This window comes from Galeopterus variegatus, unplaced genomic scaffold (genome assembly GCF_000696425.1).
Source record: "Galeopterus variegatus unplaced genomic scaffold, G_variegatus-3.0.2 Scaffold9213, whole genome shotgun sequence".
NCBI lineage: Eukaryota > Metazoa > Chordata > Mammalia > Dermoptera > Cynocephalidae > Galeopterus > Galeopterus variegatus.
The window spans coordinates 9,414-28,190 of NW_007735324.1; the positions used below are offsets into that span (position 1 = coordinate 9,414).

Genomic DNA, 18,777 nt, shown 5'->3' on the forward strand with positions numbered 1-18,777 from the left:
CCAACCACATTCAGTCAGGTGAGATGCTTCCTTTCCAAGTAGCATGTTGTGCTGAGATAACAGTGCCAGATGTATGTCCCCCATCTCCCCGACTGCTGTTTCTCCATCCACAAAGAGAAGAAACTTGTACCTCCTCATACCTACCTGCCTCAAAAAGATTCCATGAGGATTAATGTGGATACATGTTACAGAAAACTTGACAAAGTCCAGGTCAGTGAAATAAAATCTCCCAAATCAACTTGCCACATTAACATTAAATTTTATGTGGCATCAGTACATATAATGATAGACTCCTAGGGCTAGAAGAATCCAGTACAGCTCCCTACCCAAAGTAGAGTGCCATCCACCAGAATAGGAGTAGCTCAGAGACAAGGCACTCACTTTTCAACAATGTGACCTATTCCATGATGCACTTAGAAACTTTTTGTTCCTGTTCGATATTTGCTTCTTTAGAACATTCTCTCACTGATTTTGGTGATGCTTTTTACAGCCACACAAAATAGTTATGTTCCTACCTGACAGCACTTCAGATATTCAGCAGTCACGTGTCTTCTCACAAAACATGGGTACCAAAGTCCTCATTTACCACCCTAGGTATCTGACTACATATATGCAAAATCTATCGGTGTCCCCACTGCAGGGTGGGCAGGAGAACCCAGCCTTCCTGTCTGAGATGTTCCTCTACTGGAAAAACTGTTCTGTCCTGGAACAATAGCTGCAAATACATAGTAAATTTATTATGGGGCTACATTTCCTTTAAATGAAAATTTCAGATGGATCCATTTTACTCATACAAAACATAAAAAAAAAAAAAGAAAAAAATTCTATTACCTTAATTCCACAGAAAGGAATTTAATGTCTAAAGCTTCCTTCATTTAAATATTTGAAATTGCTCCAGGGCTTGTGTTTGGGATCATATTGACATGCCATCTTGGAATTCATTTTTTCAAGGATCCACATTGAGCAGAATCAGGCTACTGGGATTTATGTTTTCTAATGCCCAGAGATAATCAAAAATGTTATAGCTATTCTCAAAAGAACAATGTAAGCTGGTGAACCCATTAACCTTAACACTAAATAAGCATAAGAGCAGACTAAGATCATCTCCTCAATAACCCTAACAGCTCTTGACAAACGGAGTCCCCTACATTTTCCTAATTCCATGGTTCTCAAGAGATCAATGGCTGGGTGATCCTACCCGTGATATACTTCTCTCTGTTATCTATCTGTGTCTCGCTCTGGGCCTTGCAATGACTAGGATGTAGAGCACATACAGGCTGGGATGTATACTGTGAAATCTGTTCTTGGTTTTTGCTAAGCGTTGACAAGTTTAAAAATACGGTATAGGAAAATTACTCATAGTTGTGGAGGAAGATGGGGGAAAAGTGCCAAATAGGCTTTTAATGAGGACGTCTCAGTGTGAACATATATAAAAAGAACTTTTAGAAATAGTCATTATGATGAATAAAAATGATTGAGCTAAGTTTTCAAGAAAACTTGTAGGTATACAAGATCATGGCAATTATATATACAATGAAGAGCTTATTCATGATGAATCACTTTGTTCACTGTTTTTTTTTTTTTTCCTTTTTGTCTTTTTTCGTGACCGGCAACGGGATCGCAACCCTCGGTGTTGCGCCCACACCTTGCTCAGCCAGTGAGCGGCCGGTCTGTATGTGGGATCCGAATCCTCGGCGGAAGCGCAGCCACACTCCCAAGCGGCGCACTGTAGCAGTGCGCCACCGGGCCGGCCCTTATTCACTGTTAATGGACGCACATACTTGGCTCCCCAAAAACAGTTCAACTAGACAAAACATACCAACACATTATTCAGAAATATAGCTTTATTATTATAACATTTCATCATCTTAAAACTTCTTTAATTCTGGGAACTGAATATTCCAACTTCTGTACAACTGACTGGCCCTGCAGAATACTAGAAAACAGTGTCTAAGCAACCTGAACATTGCAGATAAAAGTCTGTAACCTAGTAAGGGAAAAAAGAAAAAAGAAAGAAAGAACAATTCAAATGAAAATTTCTTCCCTATAAAAGAAATAATTCTTCAGTTTAACCTTGAACATGTTTTCCCAGAAACTTTGGTGATTTCTTCAAAAAAGCATCTACCTCATCTCTAAGGACACATGGACAAAGGAAATATTTAAAAATAAGACACAAATGGGACATGGCACATGGCTCAGGCCATATAGCATGTTAAGTGAATTATCCCTCTGAGTGAGTCGGCTCCAGTATTTCAACAGTAAATTTATGTCTTGAAGGGAGCACAACATACATAACACATTTCCTTGTATGGAGGTCAGAATTTAGTTGGAACTTGAAAAAAATTTTAATATAATAAATTAATCTCCAAATCATTTGTCTTATGTAATGTATATAGAGTAGATGTGACATGATAGTGCTTTCTGAAGTCCACTGGGTACCACTGTCAAGAAGGGTGGCCATTCCCTCTAGGCATGTTAAATGAAAATAGAAAATGTAAATCACTTTGAATAAAACGGAAAAAGAAATCTGGCTGCACCATCATTAAAAACAAGTTGTCATCGCACACATGTTACGGGACAAGGAGCATGCCAAACAACACGTCATTTTTTAAGTAAGTAAAATGCTCAAGTGCAATCATGGTATAAGCATCAATAATAAATAAACTTAGAGGAGGTTAATTCTCCAAATAATAATTACAACTTTACAATTCTTACAATGTTAGCCTAAAAAGATATTCTCAGCAATGCTTTTTCCCACTTGATAGCTGCCTATACCCCACATGAATGGTCCACCACCATAAGCCAAACATCAAAGTGAATATTAAAAAATCAACATTTGCACTATCATAGGTTCAAAATGTTTACATAATGATAAATTACACTTTTAAATTTACTGGTATTTTAAGTAACTGCTTTATGACCTATGTTTAAAGCACTGCTAATCTGATGCTTATTGCAATAACAATAATTCCACTAATGTTAATTAGGTTACAGTTTTAATTTTTAAAGAGAATTCAATTTACATGAACAAACATATATAGTTTAAAAACCACCCACTGCATACACACACTTGCTCTATGAGTATTTAAAAATAAATTATTAATATAATTGACATATATATTTTTGTGTTATATATATATATGTACATTTTTGTGCACAAAATTATTCTTGTTTCCACAAAGATGTCAGCACTTGTAAAATCTGCATGAGATTTGATGATATTGCTAAATTTGAGGGAAAAAAACAACATGAAATTCATTTTTGAAAAAAATCACAAATCAGGAGGTTCTTAAAAGATAGTTCTTTGTGGAAACAAGCCATTTTATGGAAGAAGGGAGGAGAGGACAGTGTCAGATTCTGGATCCTACATGCACTGTTTACTTCAGAAATTATTTAGAATGCAAACTATAGTGAACACTCCAGGTATGTGGTTGAAAGTTAAGAATGTGTGTTTTTGTCATTAGAGGACATAGAAGCAGCAGGAGGCAAAGTGAGCTGCTGGGTGGAAAAGTGAAGCCAGCGAAGAAAAAGTCACACCCACGGCTAACAGAGGGGGCTGCTGACACCACCAGGGAAGTGGGTCTCTGGAAGGGGTGGTGACAACTGCAGTGCTCCCAGGATGGCCACAACGCACTAAATAGGCAAACCACTGGTACTCCAACTACTCACGCACTGCACCAATGACCAAAAGGGTGAGGACCCAAAGGGTGTACCCGTCCTCCCCGACCACAGCAACAAAAGCAGCTATTGAGACAGAGGCTGGCAGCCTGGTCTGCGGGTGCTGAATGCTCAGCCAAAGAAGACAGCAGAGGAATCCCACAATTGGAATAAACATGCATCAAGGGAAACAAAATCCTAAATCCAACAAACAAACCAAAAACAGTCTGTCGAAATGAGAACTGATGTCTGACTGAACAAGTACCTTAAGCAACCCAAACACTGAAATCTTGACTAACCAGAATACTCGAGGAGATGGGAATCCTTATTTTGGAGGCTTTCAAACTAAATGAGAGAAAGGTTAAAAACAAACAAAAATATGTGTACATCACTGCCACTAATAGAATATTACACTCCCATTCCTTGCCACACAATTCAGACAGCTGTGGGCACAGATGAATTTCTTCTCAGTGCCTGACATCTTGTGTGGCCTTGACTCTGAGAATTAACGACCATGACACAAGCACAGATGCCAAAACTACTGGTGCCTGGGCCAATTATTTTAGAAACTGGAGTTTGTTTTACTAAAACTTTGGGATAAGATTGCTTTAATAATTTTATTCTGTCTGTAATGTGCCTCTTGCTTCTAAAGGGGGGTTATAATAAAATTCTGGTTTGCTGAGATTCCTGTTTGGTAAATTCTGGTTAATCGAGGTGCTTGTATGTATATGTTACACTCTTTGCTTTTCCAATGTGTCTTACTACTGGATGTGTCCAAAAGGACATTATTGTTGGCTCCTGGAACAACGTTCCCCAAAGCCCAGTGATGATGGTCCAGAGCCACCCACCAGCTTAGATGATGTTCACGATCGCTGTTGGCTTTTTTTTAGCCATTCTGGGCCTGAGGTTGCCTTTCCGACTAAACCCCAGGACCTCCCCTTTCTTGGGCGGTCTGCAGAGATCTCTTGATGACTCGGCCTGTTCGAGAATGGACTTGGCAGGCTGCATGCTGGCTCTGTCATCCTTGGCTTTTTTCAGGTAGCTCCTTCCCTTTGGATGGAAATGGGTCTTGAGATCAGGGTGGTTACACACGGAATGTGGGTGCCCTCGGCCTCTGCAGATGGTTGGGTAGGGTTGAAGGGGAGGTGAGCAGAAAGAAAAGATTTCTTTAAAACCTTAAAGTATAATAACTATTCATGGCACAGTCACTCCTGCATGTTGCAGTGGTGATAATGCTACATCAAGACAAATAATATATATTTTGGTATTTTTCTTCCAAAAATGCCGGTGGCCTCCATGAAATGATCACATGATACTAAATTCCCAGGGATATATTACTAGTCCTGTCTACCCGTGATAAAACTGAGGTACAGAAAATTTAAATGACTACTCAGAATAATACAGACAGTTGGCTAACGGAGAAGATGGGACCACAAGCCCTGTCTCTTGACTCTTTAAGTGACTACTAGGGGGACTCAGACAAATCTGTTGTGCAGATATTATAAAGTATATGATTATAGCATAAATTTTCAAATGGTACTATAGAGTTATTATGACCACACCACACGTCAATAAGAGAAAGTTACACTACACACTACTGCAAAAATATTCCTCATGTGCTATCATAGTGCCACAGACGAACAGACTATTAGCGGGTTGAAAGTCTCATCATCTTTTACAAAGTTATATACACCTGCAGCTAAATTTTCGCTTAAGCTTTTCAAATCCATTTATAGCATACATAGGAAAACACACTATGAAAACATTATCAAATGGCCCAAGTACAAAAAGATATACATACAGGCATTTGGGTTTCCTATTTGTGGAGATATCTGTAAGCTGAAGGAAAACAAATAAGAAAAAAACATTATTTCACTTGAAGATTGGACTTGTTTTTAAAATTTTTCTTGTATTTTAGAGAAACTAAATTCACATGAACTGCATGAACTTTTTGAAGTACCCTCATATGCTTCCCTCCCTAGGGAAAGGCCAAAAGTGTTATCAAATGCTCAGAATGTTTTAAGAACTACAACCTCAGCCCCTATGAATGTCACTAACAGACCCTGCTGGGACCTCACAAAATGAGACGAATTCACTGTGTCTACAGAAAGTGAATTGCATGAATAAAGACAGATAGGCCATGAACCTCACATGTATACAGGTACCACCAACAGTGCATGTCTACATATCACACACTGGGTTAAATACTGACCGTACCAAGCACAACTAACCCTCAGAATAACCCTATGAGGTAAGCATCATCATTCCCATTTTACAGACATGGAAACTAACACAGCAAAATTAAGTAACTAGCTCACAGCCTCAATGTTTTCATTAGGGCTGGGCTTCAAATCCAAGTTAGCCGACTCCAGCCTGAGCAAGCCCTCACTCTGTACAGTCTCCCGAAAAAGTATGTGTTTTTTTTTTTTTTTTAAAAAGATGACCGGTAAGGGGATCTCAACCCTTGGCCTGGTGTTGTCAGCACCACGCTCAGCCAGTGAGCAAACCGGCCATCCCTATATAGGATCCGAACCCGCGGCCTTGGTGTTATCAGCACCGCACTCTACCGAGTGAGCCACGGGCCGGCCCAAAAGTATGTGTTTGTGTATGTAAATGTGCACACAGTAATTCAGTGGAATCAATGACTGGATTAGAATGTCCCCGATGATAACTGACTTATGAGGTGTGGGGTGGAGCCAGGGCCTGTTTTCACAACCACCGCAGACGTTGCTGTGCTCTTCTCGCTGTGAGCACAAGAGGCCACTGTCGCTCCTGGCCCCCACAGCTGCAGGCAGGTGGAAAAGCTCTGCCCACTAAGCCTTGTCTACCCACCTCCATTTTCTCCTGGTCCAACTACTTTGTCTTTTTTCTATTTAGGGAGAGAAGGATGTTAAGAGAGTGATCAAGAGAATTCTTGATAAAGATTGGAAAAATATAAATAATATATTGACAGCCAACCTAATATTTCTAAAATACAAACATGGTTTTTCAGGTGACCACAGGCTTGGGGGAACGGGACATGTGGCCGTCCTCCGACTTCCCCTCTGAGTGAACAGCAGCACCAGACACCAAGCTGTGCAGGCTCAAACCTTAGATCCATTTTTGATGCCTCTCTTTCCCTCACCAACTAAATCTAGTCCTTCAGCAAGGTCTACTCGTCATGTCAATTCCACCCCCAGAATACACCCTCTGCCCATCACGTCTCTCTACTTCTTCTACTGTTTCCCAGTTGCTGTCCCCTCTCGCCTCTTACAATAATAACCTCCTAACCCCTCTCTCATTCTTGCAGCCCTCCAGTCCATTCCCCACAGAGCAGCCAGAGTGATTTTGCTAAAACATAGATCAACTCCTGCTTAAAACCTTCTAATAGCTTCCCTGTGAGCCTTGAAATCGATCCAAACTCCTTATATAACCTGTGAGGCCCAGCATGATCTGGATTCTTCCCAACTCTCTGACTTCACCTCTTACCACTCGACCATGCCAAGCCTGTTCCCTCCTGAGGCAGGTGCACTGCCTATTCCTTGCCTAGAACATTTCACTTCCAAGTTTCCACAGAGCTGCTTCTTCCTTGTGATTCAGGTCATGATGCAAATGTTGCCTCCTTAGCAAGGCTTGTCCTAACCACTAAATCTAAGAGTCCCCACCCTGGGCATCTCAAACATATCATCTTACGTCTTCTCTTTATAGCAGTTATCACTATGGGAAATTATCTTTATTTGCTTCCTCATTTATCACGTCCCCCTCCTCACTGAGGGCAGGGACCTCACCTATCTCGCTCACAGCAGTTTCTTCAGCACCCAGCAAGCACTGTGCCCCCAGTAAATATGTGCTACATGAATTACTGCTAGTGCTAATTTAGCAACCTGCAGGCAATAAATGCAACATTTAAAATATGATTATCCAAGCTGTTTTGTGACCTTCCATTGGAGCAGTTCTGTGAGTGATTTGGGCAGATGGGATATTAGGTCACTTTGTGTCTAATTCGGCAGCATTTTTCAGAGCATAAAGATAAAATTTCTGAGTAAGCAGATTATATTTTTAGAAATCATCCAGGTGAATAAGAACATAGATGCTCAAGGGGATTAAGGGAAAGCTACAGATGCCAAAATAGTATTTCAGAAAAGGCACTAAATGTGAGGGGAAGGACATTTTTCCATAGCACAGAAGAACCTTAAGGCTAGAGTCACCTTAGAAAGAAGCAACTTACATATCAATCTGGGAATTTCACTGGAATTTCTGGAGGTGGCAATGAGATAGACGGAGGCGGGGAGGGGACTGAGGTAGACAACAGAAAGGGGAAGAGGATCAACTCTGTTCCTGCAGTGCAGCCTCTGTGGAGATGGTGAGAGGGTGACTCGGGTAGTGTTCCTGACTGTTCTGGAGGAAGAAGCTCAGGTGTGCAAGCGGGGAGGGGGACAGGGGGAGTCGGGTCAGAACGTTCTGCTCACCTGGGGTATACGGGGGCAAGAAGCTATCCTTGGTGGGGCTGAGGCTCCAGATGCCTGGGTTTCTGGGTGCTCTACACCTTCACTAGGCTGGGCCAAATAGATTATCAGAGATATGATTCAAAGCTCTCCATGTTAAAAGCATCCAAGTTCTACTGTGTATCTGTAGCCACAGATATCCAAGGAGGTCAGACTTAGCACTCTGATTACATCGAAGACATGGCTCCTCATTTTATAGGTTGGCATATACTGTAACAACGGAATAGACTAAGTAAAAAGGAGAAACGGCCTGCAGGGTCTGTAGACTGCCTCATAATGTAGCACATTATGGTCCAAAGTAGAGTTTAGAGGACTACATATGGAAATGAGAGGAAACTAGGTGTCTGCCCAATTATCTCAGAAATCACACACCTCATTCTTGGTCCTCCAGGGTGACGTATCCTCCCTCCAACCATCAGACAGTTTCCCTCACTATGGCTGGTGCACAGCTCTTGCTTCTAAATTCCTTGCAACAATCTTAACTGTACTTTGTTTTATTTGAATTAGTCAATTCTTCCTTAGGTAGAGCAAAGCTGTTAAAGGCAGATTATGTCATGGTTGGGACACAGAAGTATAAATATAAATATTTGCTAATTTCCCACCACATTTGTATGTGCATGTATATATATTATGTATATGTGTATATGTATTTACGTGTATATATGCATGCATATGTATATATATGTTGTGTGTACACACATAGTTTTGTATATACATATCTCACAAGAAGAGCTGAGATGCTACTCAACTTTTGATTACATAACATAGTTTAATGAAAAATAATGGCTGGCTAAATCTCTTGGTATTCAAGTTTCAAGCAGGAAAAGTAAACTGAGCAGAGGAAATGAGCAAAGAAATATTTTTAAAAAGAGGGAACTAATGGGCTTCCTTTCTTTCTTCTTGCTGTCCACTGTTTTCTCTCTTTAAGATTCCTCTTAGGTTCCAGTCAAGATGGCGGAAAAGACCATCCCCAGCATCACTCTCTCCCACAAATCAACCAATTTACAACTATAAAAATGTAACAACAGCCAAGCCAGGGCTGCTGGAGCTCAGGGGAAGAGGAGGAGAGACCTACGGAGTTCACGAAGGGGGAGAAGCCTCAATAAGAGAAAGAAAAAACTGCTCGGAGCATCCGGCTGTGGCTGCTTTTATGCTGGAGCTGCTGAGCACCTGGAGCAGGAACCGGCAGAAGCCACAGCTGTGCTCTTTGGATGGATTACTTGGAGGCAGCAGGAGAGAAGAGGGCCTTGGTGGCCCCCAGAACAGCAAGACCACTAATAGCGTTCCCGTGGACCCACGCAGGAGTGAGGAACCAGAAAGGTGAAAAAGGGGAGCAACTCAGAGGCTGGTGAGTCACTGCAAGGGACTGGCGCAGAGCCCATCCCATGGGGTGGTGTTTGGACCATGGGCGGTGGGGGAGACGGGCCCACTGAGAGAATGCTGGGGCACAACAGGACAGCCGATCTTTTCTCCAATTAGCACAGGACCACTCAGAGGAGACTGGTCAGGAATGCAGAATTACATGGGGTGCAGTTTGATGAAAAGATTCAGGCCCAGATCAGAGTTTCTACACAACCCAGGGACCGGAAGTACCTATAAGGTCAGCCATTAAATCCTGAGCTGCACAAAAAGTCTTCCCTAGGGAAACAGCAGCAAAGCAGCAATTTAGCTCAACCACACAGCTCAAGTACTGGTTCCCACAGGAAGTTCCCTCTTTTAGAAGCAAAGGACAAAAAATTTGTTCTGGCCCAAGCACATCACCAGCGCCTCGGGCCCACCAGGGGACCAGGGGCATGGAGTGGGGATCAGAACCCTCTCCTAGACCCAGGCACACAGACAGCACCTCAGAGCCCCACCCAGGGACCCGGGACATCAAGCTGGGACCAGACACCCCGCCCACCCTGCCCACTCCCAGGCATATGGCCAGCACCTTGGGGGCCCAGGGCTTGGAGCTGGGGACCAGATCCCTCACCACAACCAGGTACACTGCCAGTGCCGAGTAGCATGCTAAAAACATCACCTCCATGTGGGTGGCCCCCCACAGCCACCACTGTAATCACAGCTGCTGCGAAAGTGGCTAGATGTCACAGCCACCACGCAGATGGTCCGCCAGCCACTGGAGTGCAATGACACAAGGAGAGTCACCAATAGAGACCAAAGAAAAGAAGAGGATGTCTCTCTCCACAAAGCCTATTTCGGAGTGATAGAAGCAGCACCTGCTCTATGATTATACTGGGGGACCTGAACACACCTCTCAGCATTGGACAGATCATCTAGGCAACAAATCAACAGAGTAACCATTACTCTTTCAGAAGGAGAGAAGAAATCTAGGGTTATCAGTGGTGGGAGGTGGGAGGGAAGGGGGATGGGAGAGATTGGACAAGGGGCATAAAGAATAAGTATGATTTGTAACAATATACATACTAATACTATTGATTTGATCAACATATATCAACATTGAATCCCAAAAATATGTATAATCAATTTGATTCAATAAAAAAAAAAAAAGAAGATTCTTCCTAGCTTAGTACAGGAGGATTTCACACTTCTCTTAGCTATGGGTGAATTATAAGCCTAAATACTGAAAATTTTAATGCTACATCTTAACTTTTAGCGGATGATCAATTAACTTAAGAGGCCAAAAGACCTTAGAGAGCACTGAATTCAACCCCTTCGTTTTACAGAACAATAATAGGCCCAGGAAGACAAACTGTCTTTCCCAGGCAGAGTAGGGTAAGAATGTTCCAGAAGCTAAGCCTTTTCACCTCACATCTGGGCTCCATGGCCTCCTGCCACAACCCTCTCTTGAGAGAAGGCCAGAAGGAAGAAGGCAGGAAGGAGACCAGACAGTGTCCCTCCAGCTACAGTTAGTCTAGACCAGACACTAGCACAATTTCCCAAGGAGGAGACACGGATCAAGTCAGGGCGCGATGGTTCCCTGCAGGAGTGTTACATGCAGAAGACCACAGACACCACCCAGAAAATAATAAATATGTCATACAGATGAGACTGCTTTGAATACAGTGGCTGAAACCTCACAGATATAAAAATTTCCTTCCTTCCAGTCTGCTTTTGTTCTGGAAAGTTCTGGGGCTTGCATCACTGTACTGCTCTAAGGCTGGGTGTACATCATTACAGTAAGCACCATGTAAGATTTCTTCATTTCTTCCCTTCCTCCCTCTCTCCTTTCCTCCCTGATGTCTCTCTCCCTCCCCTGACCTCCATCTTTTTTTTTTTTTTTTTAAAAGATGACCGGTAAGGGGATCTTAACCCTTGACTTGGTGTTGTCAGCACCACGCTCACCCAGTGAGCGAACCGGTCATCCCTATGTGGGATCCGAACCCGGGGCCTTGGTGTTATCAGCACCGCACTCTACCGAGTGAGCCACGGGCCAGCCCCTGACCTCCATCTTTATTCACCTAACTTTCACCTCATTACTTCTTTTGGATAATTGGTCTTATTATTTAATCATGTTTCATTTTCATCTTGGCTTCCAGCAAGTTCTAACTAAACTTTTTAATCAACCAATAGTAACCTTGCTAATTTTTTGGTTAGCATAAATGTTTCCTATTTTTCTTTTCTTTATGGTACAGTCCATTTGAGAAGTAAAGAATCATTTTTAAATCTTCTGTGAAGGAGGTAAGCATAAATAAAGTTCAACGAGTAATGAAAATGTTATAAATAAATCACTTTGGTGTATCAAAAATTCTTTCGTTTTGTTGTTTATACCACCAAGGAAACTATACAGGGCAGAGGTGACAACTCATCCCCTCACCTAGAGCATGACCATTTGTACTGTCCCCTGTCCTCCAAAAAGACTAGGGAGTCTTGATCAAGCCACCTATGAGAATGTGGATCTCTATCCACATCTAGGGCTCTCATCTGGATTCTGTGGGTTTCTTAAGCCCCTGAAAAAATATGCGAAATTGTATGCAGAAATCTATTACAGAACTATCACCTGTGAATTTTTCGGTCTTTTTGAAAATCTACTTAAAGATGTTTAACTTATAGAGACTGCTGAATGGTGTTTTCCTCCCTATTAAGGAAAAAATGGTGGCTGGATCTTGCTTTACTGAGAAGAGCCAAAGCTTTCATAAGATTCCCTTGAAGACCTCTGAAACACGATAATAACTTCCAATCTACTTGAACACCAAGGTAGGAATGAATAATTTCTTTGGATACTTCAAACTCTATTATGTTACAAATATAAAAATATTTCTACCAATTGAGCATGGCATGGAGTAGGAGGGTGAAGAAGAACTGGAAACTCTGCATCCAGGATTGAGCTGACTTGCAGGTGCTTCTTGGATTCACCAGCGTTGCTTCCACAACATAGGCATGGCCCTGGCAGGGCTTTCAAATGATGTCTAGAGGGTCCCTGCAAGTCACCCAGCTCCCCTTCCTCTGTCCTCGACCCATTTGCACCATACACAGGGACCTCCCACCTGGTGCATGGACCAGCATGACTCACCACGTGCTCACTGATGTCATGGCAGAAACGGGAAACCTGCTGGCGTTGATAGTACTCTAACTGCTTTTCCGCCAGTTCTACCCGTTGCAACAGATTCTCAATAAAGTCCTGGAGCCGAGCTTTCCCTTGAACTTCCTTCTCAGCTGCTGCTTCCAGGAAATGGTTGAATGTAACAACTTCTCTGCAAGGCAAAAACGTCAGAGCGCACAATGAAGAAATGAGACAGGAATTAATTCATTCGATGCATATTTCTTGGGTGCCAACTATGTGTCACTTACCATCCTAGGCAGTACCGCCATGGCAATGGTGAAAGAGATAAAATTACACCTTAGTGATTCCATTTAGAGACTACATTTTAGTAGAGAGAGGTGGTCACTATGAAATACACAAGTAAATACATATGTCAGGCGGTAATAAGTGCTAAGAAAATTGAAACTGGGTGCAAGGGGACAGAGTGACAAAGAAAGGGAAGGAGTGGATAACACCTTGAAAAGCAAAGTCAGGGATAGCCTTTTGGATGGGGTAACATGTGAACAGAGACCTGCAGGAAGCCTGAGGAATAAGCCATGCAGATATCTGGGAAGAGAAAGCCAGATAAACTAGGGATATGCAGATGGGTCTGAGGTACAACAAGGAGGTCTGCATGGAAGAGGGAGCCAGGTAGGGCCTCAGAGGTCACTGCAAGGATTCCAGATATTTTTATAAATGAGATGGAATACCACTGCATGCTTTAAGACAAGTTCTAACTTAGATTTTTAAAAGTCTGTACCCCATGTCTCCATCCAATTATCCCCCAGTCTCTCTCCCCCTCCCTCCCCCCCCGCACTCTGCTTTGTAGCCCTAGGAATGTTCCCTTCCACTGTAAGACCACAGCACTACTGTGGTCTTTCCTTCCTTCCTTTCTGGTAATGGTATGCCCCCAGTATGAACCTGGCCCTCACATCATGGGCACGAGGGGTGACAATTAACTTTGTATCTCATGAATATTCTTAATAAATATATTAAAAAGGATTTTTAAAAGTCTGTCTGTTGGAGAGAAAAGTCTACAGAGAAGAAAGGTATGTAGGCCAGAGGCCAGGCTGAGCACCAAAGCAGTACATAAGGTGAGTCACCTTGCCCAATAGTATCTCTGAACTAAGAATGAAACAGCCTAAACAGCTACCTTGAGGTCAACCCAAGGCTCATTGGGAAAACCATTCTAGCCCTGACACAGGAGAGTAAATGACAGGTTGCTCTCCCATAAAAAGCTGAGCCAAATACTTCAAACAATATGAGTACTTTTACTACATAACTCGTTATAGATTCACAAATCCATAAAATCTCTAATAACTTTATTACCATTTTGTTTTCTTTATATGCTTAATGAAAGAATGAAAATAACATTTTCCTGGTTAAAAAAACAATACAAGCTCTTTTTTTAAAAATTCAAACATTAAAAATATAAAGAAGACACAACAATTCCTTGAAATTTTTAAGACAAGTGAACAGATATGATGTGGGGGGGAGGGGAGAGACAGAGGGGGGAAGAGAGAGGTGGTCACTATGAAATACACAAGTAAATACATATGTCAGGTGGTAATAAGTGCTAAGAAAATTGAAACTGGGTGCAAGGGGACAGAGTGACAAAGAAAGGGAGGAGTGCATAATACCTTAGAAAGCAAAGTCAGGGACAGCCTTTTGGATGGAGTAACATGTGAACAGAGACCTGCAGGAAGCCTGAGGAATAAGCCAGGCGGATATCTGGGAAGAGCAAGCCAGGTAAAGGGTCATGAAAATCGACTACAATCGACTACAATGTATATTGAGAAGTTAAAATAAATAAATAAATAAATAAACAAATAAATAAAATAAAAATAAAAATATAAAGAAGGAAACATCACCTGAAACTCCATTATCTTGAGACCACCACCATTAACATTTTAGTAGCCATCCTTATGAGCATCTCTTTATGAATACACACACACACACACACACACACACACACACAGAGTCTTTGTCCTTTTCCTTCCCTTCCCTTCTGCTCCCAATTCTACTCTCTCCTCGTTTCCTGGCAAACCACCAGGTAATCAGCACTACCAACGGGTGCATATTATCACGGTTCTCTTCACTTTACTGTCTTCACTTAGTAAAAAATCACGAATGTCCTTTTGGTCATCCCCTTTGTATGTTCTGCCATCCCAAACAGCGCCAATGAATTCTATCAATTCACTACCTCTTGGATATAGTATTTATGTGTCTTCAAACTCTCAACCTTTGAGGAGTGGCCCTTCATTTTTCTGGTCATGTTCAACTTATGCAAAGTCAAGATTCTAAAGACTTTGATCATTGTCCCTTCAAGCCTCTTTCAATTTAGGTTAATAAACCCTAATTCTTACATATCTGACCTCATTCAGTTGTTCTAGACAGATAATTAAATTCATTATCTTCTCCACACCTTCTCAACCTCTACTTGATCTTTATTTTCCACTAAACTCCAGAACTTCTTGAGAGGAGAACTTCAGGGAAGTCTGGCTCAGGAGGTCACAGTTTCACATAGGATCTTTGCTCAGTAGCTGGTAGTGGTTTCCCACTTCTTTATCCTGTACTATTAGTCACTTTTACAATTTGTCATGATTTTTCTCTCATAACTATATTGTCACACTTGGCCATACTGCAACTTTTCTGACACTTTCTACAGAGTCACAAATCTCTACAAAACCTTGGAAAGTATATATTCACAAAAACAGAATTAGACTGGCTCTAACAATGATTCACTCAAAGAAATGCCTGTGATACCAGCCCCCTTTTTTCTAGTTTCCTATCCAGGATCAAACCTAAACCCTAATCCCATAAAAATTCCATCATCTTTCAGTAGCTACGAAATATCCACATAAGAAAAATAAGAGTCTTTTTGGAAAAGAGTTTTCTTTCACCATCAAGTTTCAAATTTATTTCCAGATGTTTCCTGAAGACGTGCACTTTCCAAAGTCCCAGTTATTCAGGCCATGAACACAAGCCAATTTTCAAGCTCTATTGTCATGCACTTTGATCTGCCTCCTAGGTGAGCCACAAACTCTAACTAGCAGCAAAAAAGTGGAAGGTCTGTGCAGGTGCTACCCCACTCCTTTCTTGGTTCCTACTTATGATTTACATCCCATGGATGGAATTTTATCACAGCTCAAAAGCCACTGGAAACACAGCCCAGAAAAATGACCACTACTTCCTCTTTCTCAAATTAAGCCTTCAATTCATTTGGAGTCGAGTCCATTGTAGAGATTTCCTGGGCAATATTTAGGAGAACTGAAACACGAAACAGTCTTCAAGTTGTACTTAGAGGAAAATGAACCAAAAACAAAGCAATCATCAAAAAAAACCCCGCCAATCTTTCTTTTCCAATTAATTTTGGCTTGTAATGTTTACTATATTTATCTTACTATATAAATATTTCACATTTATTGTGGGAAATATGACAATTGACCTACTGGAAGGTCCTTTTGAGCAGGGACTGAATCAGCTTCTTATTCCCTGCTCTAAGCCCAGAGCTCAACACAGTGTTTGACACATAATATTCAATAAACATTTGTTGTAATTAATGTTTACAAAGGACAAGAAAGAAACCAAAAACAACCCATTATCCCATCACTGCTGGTAACTACTGTCAACATCCTGGTCTGTTTTTTCCACTACGCATATTTACTATTCTTGGGCTCTTGGGCTGTGCAGTCCAACATATGAGAAGACAGCAACATTTAATGGCTTAATCTCACAGGATTAATACCACAAAAGCAAGAGAATAATGCAACACTGCTTATGACTCTGGCTATATTTTTAAGTCACGTAATGTTTTGCTGCTGGTTCCACATAAAACATAAAAATTAACATTAATGCTCCTAGCCAATCATGGAGTGTTATGCCACATTGTACAAGACAAGGATCTTTTTCTAACTTTCTTCCTTCAATTATCTTGTGCCCTGAAGCTGAGAAGTTAATACTCTTTGTATTTTTCAATCAACCTGGCAACAATGCTAACAACCGAATTTCAGTATATGGATGTATCACATTAACTAAGAAAAAAAAGAAGACAGTTAAAACAAGCCTGATGATTTACTATGATTTTGTTTTAAAAGAGAAGTTAAACACACAAGACAAGAGCCAGAGATATTCCACACACCAAGATTGTGCAGGGTATCTTTATTAGATGGAAACTCTATCAAAACCAAGTGACAAATTGTGGAACAGCATGTGTGTGCATCTCAGACCCTCCTTTCACATCATGAACAATATCCAAAACCACCTCTTAATCCCCAAGGGATCTTGGGAATTTTCTGAATGGAAAAGAAAAAGGTTTAACCACATTGCTTTTGTAACCTCTTTAATAATTATACTCCAAATATTAAAATATCCATTCAAAAGTGCAAGACAGACCAATGGATTTCATCATAAGATAGAACAAAATGTTCACTGATACAGTTTCAGATCCCATGTTGCAATTAATCTTTAAGAAACTACCAACTGTTGCATTTTGGCATAGTGTCAAAGAAGAATATCCACTATTATCTGAAAAGGCTATTAAAATATCCCTCCATTTTCCTACTATATATCTGTGGAAGACTAGATTTTCTTCATACACTTCAATGAAAACGAATTTGCAACAGACTGAATGTAGAACTACTAAGTCCAGCCTTCTATAAAGCCAGACATTAAAAATCTTTGCAAAACTTTTTTTTTTTTTTTTTTTTTTTTTTAAAAGATGACCGGTAAGGGGATCTCAACCCTTGGCTTGGTGCTGTCAGCACCACGCTCAGCCAGTGAGCAAACCGGCCATCCCTATATGGGATCCGAACCCGCGGCCTTGGTGCTATCAGCACCGCACTCTACCGAGTGAGCCACAGGCCGGCCCCTTTGCAAAACTTTTTAAACAATACTACTCTTTTCAATAAATTGTTTTTGGGGAAAATAGTTATTTTCATAAAATGACATTTATGTTAACATATAATGGATGCATGTAGTGGGAGAGGCAGACATAATAAGAAGCAAATATTGAAATAAATATGTAATTACAAAGCTGAGCTAAATGGGACTAAGAAACATAAGATAGAACAAAATGTTCACTGATACAGTTTCAGATCCCATGTTGCAATTAATCTTTAAGAAACTACCAACTGTTGCATTTTGGCATAGTCTCAAAGAAGAATATCCACTATTATCTGAAAAGGCTATTAAAATATCCCTCCATTTTCCTACTATATATCTGTGGAAGACTAGATTTTCTTCATCCACTTCAACGAAAACGAATTTGCAACAGACTGAATGTAGAACTACTAAGTCCAGCCTTCTATAAAGCCAGACATTAAAAATCTTTCCAAAACTTTTTAAACAATACTACTCTTTTCAATAAATTGTTTTTGGGGAAAATAGTTATTTTCATAAAATGACATTTATGTTAACATATAATGGATGCATGTAGTGGGAGAGGCAGACATAATAAGAAGCAAATATTGAAATAAATATGTAATTACAAAGCTGAGCTAAATGGGACTAAGAAAAGGACTATGATGCTGTCAGACATAACAGTAAAAGACTTGTGTGGTTTTATTTTCGGTTCTCAACCCTGTGACTCAGAATACGGTGTGAAAGCTGGAGGACGAGATGAGAAGATAAGGGCAAACCTGAGTGAAACTCTATCCAGGTGTAGGGACAGATCAGCTGTGGGGAAATAAGCCCTAAATGACTCTGGGCTACTTCTGGCCCCAGCTTTCACTTCTTATTTATTTAGAGACAGAAAAAAAAGTTAAATATTATTAAATCCAAGGCTTTACATTTTAGCAGAAAATATGCTTTTTTAAAGCAATATTTGACACTAAAGGAAAAAAATACCAGTATAGAATAAGAAACTGACCTTGAAGTTCATTATTATGCAGAATGATTTGCAGACCCAGAAATCTGTCAGTGTCCTAAGATTCATAGGCATTCAGAAACCACCTCACTAGAAGGGGCAATGAAAATGCCCTTTCCATATAGTCAAAGCTTTAGTCAGAAAAAATATCCATTCACTCACGCACTGTTTCATCTACAGGATGACTATAAGGTCTGAAATATAATATTATTTCATTTTTTACAAGTTAAATTCCCTCAATTACTTTTTCTTTTTTTTTTTTTTTTTTTTTCTTTTTTTTTTTTTTTTTT

The 18,777-nt window shown here is 40.7% G+C and overlaps 1 protein-coding gene across 1 annotated transcript in view; it reads right to left on the reverse strand.

The window, feature by feature from the left end:
* Positions 1 to 1,826: 1,826 nt before the first annotated feature.
* The window catches only part of ZNF365 (zinc finger protein 365), a 26,795-nt gene continuing 9,844 nt past the window's right edge, over positions 1,827 to 18,777 (reverse strand). The window contains exons 2-4 of the mRNA XM_008593478.1: positions 12,613 to 12,793; positions 5,459 to 5,496; positions 1,827 to 4,771 (exon numbers count right to left, since the gene is read on the reverse strand). Of these exons, the coding sequence (XP_008591700.1) occupies positions 4,510 to 4,771; positions 5,459 to 5,496; positions 12,613 to 12,793 (481 nt within the window). The 3' untranslated portion in view covers positions 1,827 to 4,509. The remainder of the gene's footprint in view (positions 4,772 to 5,458; positions 5,497 to 12,612; positions 12,794 to 18,777) is intronic.